Below are 8,419 nucleotides of genomic sequence, written 5' to 3'. Positions count from 1 at the left end.
AGGCAGAGCTTAAAGCACTGACAACCCAAGGGTTAGATGTCACTACCTACGAGCGACGTTTCAATGAACTGGCTTTAATGTGTCCTGGAGCATTTGAGGACGAAGAAGCAAAAATTGAAGCATTCATAAAAGGGTTGCCGGAACGAATCCAAGAGTATGTGGGTGCTAACGACCCTGCAACAATGCAGAAAGCGAGCCGTATAGCCCACAAATTGATAGGCCAAATTACAGGAAGGATAAAGAAAGAAGCGGACGAGGAGGCCATAATGAAACAGGGGAAAAGAAAGTGGGAGGAAAGCGGTGATCAGGGTCACCAGTACAACAACAACAATCAAAACAACAATTACAACAACAATCGCAACCACCCCAACAACAACAATAATCGCAACAACAACCTCAACAATAACCGCAACAACCATCCCAATAATAATAACAAAAACAATCCCAATCACAACAATAACAACAACAAACGTCTCAACAACAATAACCCTAACAACAACAACAACGACAACAAAAAGCAAAGGACTATATACTCAAGGTGTGATATGTTTCATCCGGAATGGTTTTGTAGAGAATTATGTACCAAGTGCAATAGGAATGGCCATATTGCGGCAAAGTGTGAAGTCTACGGACCAAATAGAAACAGAGGAGCAAATAATGCAGGAACAAATAATAACGGCATTGTTTGCTATGGATGTGGAAAACCGGGCCATACCATAAACCAGTGCTGGAATGGAAATAGGCAAGGCCATGGGAGAGCCTTCAACATTAATGGGGAGAAAGCACAGGAAGACCCGGAGCTTGTTACGGGTACGTTTCTTATCAACAATACACCTGCTTATGTTTTATTTGATTCGGGTGCCGATAGAAGTTATATGAGTAGAGAATTTTGTGCCAAATTAAATTGCCCGTTAACGCCTTTGGATAAAAAGTGTATAGTTGAAGTAGCAAACGGTAAACTAATTAAGGTTGATAAAATTTTCCGAAATCGAAAAATTAGTTTAGTTAGCGAAACGTTTGCAATTGATTTAATACCGGTGGAATTGGGAAGCTTCGACATAATTATTGGAATGGACTGGATGTCCAAGGTTAAAGCCGAAGTTGTTTGTCATGAGAAGGCGATTCGCATTCCGAGAGAAAACGGGTTACCCTTAATGGTGTACGGAGAAAAGGGTAATGCCAAATTAAATCTTATTAGTAGTTTGAAGGCCCGCAAACTAATAAGAAAAGGTTGCTATGCCATACTAGCACATGTCGAGAAGGTTGAAAAAGAAGAAAAGAAAATCGATGACGTTCCCGTTGCAAGAGAATTTCCTGAGGGGTTTCCGGACGAATTACCGGGACTACCTCCACACCAATCCGTTTAATTCCAAATAGATCTTGTACCAGGAGCGGCACCAATAGCTCGTGCTTCATATAGACTTGCGCCCACCGAAATGAAAGAATTACAAAGTCAGCTACAAGAATTATTAGAACGTGGTTTTATCCGACCGAGTATGTCGCCATGGAGAGCTCCAATTTTGTTCGTTAAAAAGAAAGATGAGTCTTTTCGCATGTGTATCGATTACCGTGAGTTGAAAAAAGTAACCATTAAAAATCGATACCCTTTACCTCGAATCGACGACCTATTTGATCAACTCCAAGGTTCGAGCGTATACTCCAAAATCGACTTAAGGTTGGGTTATCATCAACTAAGGGTTAAAGAAGCCGATATACCAAAAACAGCCTTCTGAACTCGTTATGGCCATTACGAATTCATGGTTATGCCATTCGGTCTAACCAATGCACCCGCAGTTTTCATGGATCTCATGCACCGAGTATGTAGTCCATATTTAGATAAGTTTGTTATTATCTTTATTGATGACATTCTTATCTATTCAAAGAATAACCAAGAACACGAACAACACTTGAGACTTGTATTAGAGTTGTTAAGAAAAGAACAACTTTATGCAAAATTCTCTAAGTGCGCTTTTTGGTTAAATGAAGTATAATTTCTTGGCCACGTAGTCAGTAGTAATGGAATCAAAGTTGATCCCACCAAGATTGGAGCCATCAAAAATTGGGAGATCCCGAAAACTCCAATGCAAATATGTCAATTTTTGGGTCTAGCCGGTTATTATAAGAGATTTATTCAAGATTTCTCCCGAATAGCCAAACCTTTAACTGCCTTGACACATAAGGGGAAGAAGTATGAATGGACTTCCGAACAAGAGGGTGCCTTCCAATTGTTGAAATAGTAGTTGACTACGGCACCTATTTTATCGTTACCTGATGGAATGGAAGATTTTGTTATTTACTGTGACTCATCAAGAATGGGTTTTGGGTGTGTTCTTATGCAACGGAAGAAGGTGATTGCATATGCTTCTCGACAACTCAAAATTCATGAACAAAACTACACCACACATGATCTGGAATTGGGCGCCGTTGTTTTTGCATTAAAGATGTGGAGACATTATCTGTATAGGGTCAAGTTTATCGTATACACCGACCACAAAAGTCTCCAACATATTTTAAATCAAAAGCAACTAAACATGAGGCAGCGTAGATGGGTTGAGCTGCTAAATGATTATGATTGTGAAATCTGTTACCACCCGGGGAAAGCGAATATGGTAGCCGATGCCTTGAGTCGAAAGGAAAGAGAACCTATTCGAGTAAAAGCTATGACCATGATTATTCATACTAATCTTACTACTCGAATAAAAGAGGCACAACAGGAGGTTTTGAAGGAAGGAATTTTTGAAAAGGAAATACCCAAAGGATTAGAAAAACAGCTTAATATTCGGGAAGACGAAACCAGGTATTTAGCTGAAAGAATTTGGGTACCAAAGAATGGGGATTTGAGGAAAGTGGTACTAGTTGAAGCACATAAAACCAAATATTCAATACATCCCGGAGCGGGGAAAATGTACCAAGACCTCAAGAGAAACTTTTGGTGGCCAGGAATGAAGGCCGATATAGCCACATATGTAGGAGCATGTTTGACTTGTTCTGAAGTCAAAGCTGAACATCAAAAACCATCGGGTCTACTCCAACAACCAGAAATCCCAGAATGGAAATGGGAAAACATTACCATGGATTTCATTGCTAAGTTACCGAGAACCGCAGGTGGTTATGATATGATTTGGGTAATAGTCGATCGTCTTACTAAGTCAGCACACTTTCTACCAATAAAAGAAGAGGATGGTATAGAGAAATTAGCACGATTATACCTGAAAGAAGTTATTTCTAGACATGGTATACCAATCTCTATTATCTCTGATCGTGATAGCAGATTTACTTCTAGATTCTGGCAGGCATTACACGAAGCGTTGGGAACTCGTCTAGATTTAAGTACTGCCTATCACCCACAAACTGATGGGCAGAGTGAAAGGACGATTCAGACACTCGAAGACATGCTACGAGCATGTGTTATTGATTTTGGAAGCAGTTGGGATCGACATCTACCGTTAACTGCATCTCCAACTAAATTTCCTCGAAGAACCCGTCAAAATTATGGATCGTGAGGTCAAACGACTCAAACAAAGTAAGATACCAATCGTTAAGGTTCGATGGAATGCTCGTAGAGGACCTGAATTTACTTGGGAATGAGAAGACCGAATGAAGCTGAAGTACTCACATTTGTTTCCCGATATCGCAGGTTAACTAGGTACAATTCTAAATTTCGGGACGAAATTTAATTTAACGGGTGTGTAATGTAACGACCCGGATTTTTCCGCTAATATATAGAAGATTAATATTTACATAATTAATGTTTCCAACATGTTAAGCAATCAAACTCATTAAGATTTGGTTATTTGAAATAAATTTTATACAAATGTTTGGCCACCCAGTTTGTCTAACGATTCACGAACGTCATAACTCGAAATAATTATATAATGATGTATATATGGATATATATATATATATATATATATATATATATATATATACTTATGATTTGATAAAATGATATTTAAGTATCTCATTAAATATAATAACAATTGGTTATATACATAAAATGAGATTACTAACTTAAAGACTTCAAGATTATATACATATATATATAACGATTAACGTTGTAATAACTTCTAAATTAAAATGTATGTATATGTATTGTATTAATATGTATTAATACACTTTTGAAGGACTTAAACATATATACTAACATACTTATACTCAACAAAGATAGCTATACTCATAATCTCATTCAATTCCATCAAGAATTCTATTTGTATTCATTCGGTATTTACACCCGTATCATACCCAGCTTCCATACTTAAATACTATGAATATATACCAATATTAATTACCAATTATAGCCTCCTTAGCAGCCCTATGAGTCACAAGACAAGTATAAACATGATGGAGACTTGTGGGAACTAACATTTAACTTCTAGTTTGCATTATTATGCTATATTCCAAATTTTGATAAAGTCTCTTAACCATATACATGAACCACGACTTTTAACACTCTTTTTACTCATTCATATCAGCTATTTAACTTACCTTCACTCTCATAATACTCACACACAAGAACTCCAAGTATTCTCTCCATTTCTTACTCTTTAAACACTCTTTAAACACACATACTTCAAGTACTAGAAAATCTTCATTCACTTTGATCATAAACTAGCTTCAAGAACACTTTGTTAACTCATCTACTCCTCTTTATCAAGGTAAGAATCATATATAACCTTTGGTTCAATTCATATACTTATAACTATCTTAATTCAAGATAGAAATCTTATTCGAACTTTTGTTCATTCTATGATTCCACTCTAAGGATTACAAGCCATCAAGGATATCATTGATCACAAGATTATCATCTTATTTTCTCAGAAACTTTGTTCATTTAATTTGAGGTAGTCACCTTATTCATAATCTTTTTCGATTCATATCCATATAGCTATCTTATTTTGAGTTATAACTAATAACAACAAGAACATAGTTTAGATTATTTCTAAACTTGTTTGCAAATAAACTTAATCCTTCTAACTTGACTTTTAAAATACTTCAACACATTAATTATGACATTATGTCAAGCTAACATAAGGATATAAAACTTGTAAACACGAAGAACACCTTAAAACTGAACATACGCCGTCATAGATCATCGGGGGCTGTTTTGGGTTTAATTTTAAAAACCTATCTTAAACTTTGAATTAAAAGATTTCCTTTGGTAAAAAATCTTATTTTATATGGATATGAAATATATCCAAAATTCATGGTTAAACTCTAAGTGGAAGTATGTTTTTCAAAAGGGTCATCAAGATGTCGTTCTTACGACGGATATGACTATCTTCTCTTATTTGACACCTAAGCTGTATTTTTGACTATAAACCTATACTTTTTCTGTTAAGATTAATAATTTTGAGTTCGATACGAAACCATGGCAACTCGAATCACTCAAAACAGATTTGTAACGAAGAAATTATGGGTAAAACAAAATTGGATTTATTTGCTTGTTTTTAGCTACGGTTTTGATTAATAAAAATGGATGCTAACCTTATCCTAGCTAACTTACCTTGTATCCTACATGTATTTATACATGTCTTGTTTCCGAACTTATGGAAATACAATTTATAATAGTCGTGATTAAGTTCTACGACAATATATTATAGTCTTAATAAAGATCGTAAGGCACCAGATATATATATGACTTGATCACCGTGGATCCGTATACAGCGTTTTGACATATTTTGATTTCTTCTATATATATTATTGGAACGAACTATAAGACACCATTGGCAGTAATTTTGAGTTAGCTGTGGGTCGAAGTGGATTCCAAAATATTATATACTTTGAGTTGTGATCGAGCCTGAGACATGTATACAATGGGTCGCGGATTGCTTCAGACAATATACTTATTATGTGTCTTATTATATTAAGACAATATATTATAGTGTTAGTGAATCCTAACATAATATACGCATTTATATTTATATATATATTTATACTGTTGGACTATTGGACTATTGGACTACGAACGTAGGACTACTAACAATGGAATTATCACAAGTATCATAAGTATGGAATATTAATTATATATATATATTTCTTGACACAAGAATATTATTATTAGGTTCGTGAATTTGTCAAAAGGCCAAGTCTTATCACCATCAATTCGGAAATCATCACAAGTGAGTTATAGTCCCATTTTTACAATCTAAATTATTTTGGGATGAGAATACATGCAAATTTATAAATGTTTTACAAAATAAGCACAAGTTCATGAAACTACATTCTATGACTGTTTTGTTATACCGGATATCTGTACTTATTATTATTATGCTTGATAACCTAAGAATTAGTGAAAAACACTAATTGACGCGAATCCTAAAGGTAGATCTACGGGCACCAACCACCCCCATTTTCGAATAGTGGAAATGCTTTAGTACTTCGAAGGGTTCTTGTCATACATTTGAATAGTGGAATGTATGATGCCAGATATCTTAAGCGCTCTATGTTAAGGTCGGTTACCAGGCGACTCATCGTATGAATGATTTTTGCAGTTGTAATGATCCTGCGCATTTAATTAAATGAAATCTTGTGGCTTATTAAATGTTATGATTATTATATAGAAATTAAACCTATGACTCACCAACATTTTTGTTGATGTTTTAAGCATGTTTATTCTTAGGTGAATATTAAAAATGCTTCCGCTGTCGTATGCCAACCCAAGGTCAAGATTTGGAGTCGGCATAATTGTTTATATTGTTTAAACTTGCATTCGGAGTATTTGTTGTAATATATTTGATCATATTGTAATGGGTTGTGTAAAAACTTATTTATTTGAGGAGATTGTCTTTGATAGACAATCTAAATTATGTCATTAAGATTTTTATTCAATAATAAAGGTTATGGTTGTTTTTAAAAACGAATGCAATATTTGAAAAACGTCTCATATAGAGGTCAAAACCTCGCAAAGAAACCAATTAATATGAAACATTTATAATTAATATGAACGGGGCAATTCAGTATCATAGCAAACGAATTCGTGATTTAACCCTAACATGCAATCCGAGCATTATAACGACTAGTAACGCATATAATTGTAATCAATTGAGCAATAGAACATCTAGACTATGTAATCAATAATAAAATTTAGATTTAATAAGCTAAGGTTATGTATTTATATTTCAAACAAGCAATCAAATGGTATCACTAGATGGAGAACGATGAGAGTCAACATTTTGATGTTGAATAAGCTATGGGTATGTATTTATATTTCAAACAAGCAATCAAATGGTATCACTAGATAGAGAATGATGAGAGTCAACACTTTGATATTGAAGATTCAAGCAAATAACAAGTTTTGATGGTGGTTCTTGTGGGGTTGGGTGTCGACGAGCAAAGAGGGAGAGGGAGGAGCAAACTGTCGACTGAATTAGGTTTAAAATGAGAAGTCAGGGATTTTCTTACTAGTTATATCTTAGTTAGGGCCTAATTAAGTCACCACTAGTTAATCCATAAGCCTAAAACACAAACTAAAGGGGGTAGGGGAAGGGGGTCGGCCGAATGGCTCATGGGACTTGGGTCTCGGGATCGTTTGGCCATTTACTCACGTTAGGGTGATTCGTTTCGAGTGTCGTTAACCGTACCATGTTATCGAAACATTAACCATTCGTTAAAACGCAATCTACCATGTTATCAAAGCTTAACGGACAGTTAACAAAGCTTAACGGAAATAGCAGGGTTATTACATTACCTCCCCGTTAATGAAATTTCATCCCGAAATTTAGTGCACGTTCGCTGGATTTGTCTCGTTCGAAAACAGTTGCGGATACTTTTGCTTCATCTGGTCTTCACTTTCCCACGTGAACTCTAGTCCTCTGCATGCGTTCCACCAAACTTTCACAATCGGCATGTTGCTCTGCTTTAAATGTTTAACCTCACGGTCCATGATCTCAACAGGTTCCTCCACGAAGTGAAGTTTACTATCAACTTGTATCTCTTCCAAAGGAATTATCAGATTCTCACCTGACAAGCACTTCTTCAAGTTTGACACGTGAAACGTATCATGAATCTCGCTAAGCTCTTGAGGTAGATTTAATCTATAAGCTACGGGTCCAACCCGTTCAGTGATCTCGAATGGTCCAACGTACCTTGGACTTAACTGGCCTCGTTTCCCAAAACGTTCTACACTTTTCCAAGGTGATACTTTCAGCATAACTTTGTCACCAACCTGAAATTCTAGAGGTCGCCTTCGAATATCGGCATAGCTCTTTTGTCGACTTCTAGCTATTTTCAACCTCTCTTAAATTTGTACAATTTTCTCTGTAGTCTCGTGAATAATCTCAGGACTTTTCAATTGACTGTCCCCTAATTCACTCCAGCATAAGGATGATCTACACTTTCTCCCGTATAACATCTCGAAAGGCGCGACCTTAATACTCGTTTTATAACTGTTGTTGTACGAGAATTCTGCCAGCGGTATATG

At 35.7% G+C, this 8,419-nt stretch overlaps 1 protein-coding gene across 1 annotated transcript; it reads right to left on the bottom strand.

Moving 5' to 3' along the window:
• Window positions 1-7,717: 7,717 nt before the first annotated feature.
• Window positions 7,718-8,149, bottom strand: LOC139841272 (uncharacterized). Its single transcript, XM_071831498.1, has one exon. It carries the CDS (start codon window positions 8,147-8,149, stop codon window positions 7,718-7,720), a length of 432 nt encoding a protein of 143 aa, XP_071687599.1.
• Between the last annotated feature and the right edge of the window lie 270 nt (window positions 8,150-8,419).

Source organism: Rutidosis leptorrhynchoides, chromosome 4 (assembly GCF_046630445.1).
Source record: "Rutidosis leptorrhynchoides isolate AG116_Rl617_1_P2 chromosome 4, CSIRO_AGI_Rlap_v1, whole genome shotgun sequence".
NCBI lineage: Eukaryota > Viridiplantae > Streptophyta > Magnoliopsida > Asterales > Asteraceae > Rutidosis > Rutidosis leptorrhynchoides.
The sequence above is the reverse complement of the archived record's forward strand: the minus strand, read 5'-3'. Positions and strand labels throughout refer to the sequence as shown.

Coding starts and splice junctions, on each gene's coding strand:
- LOC139841272 (XM_071831498.1), bottom strand. CDS start 8,149: ATGCTGAAAGTATCACCTTGGAAAAGTGTAGAACGTTTTGGGAAACGA.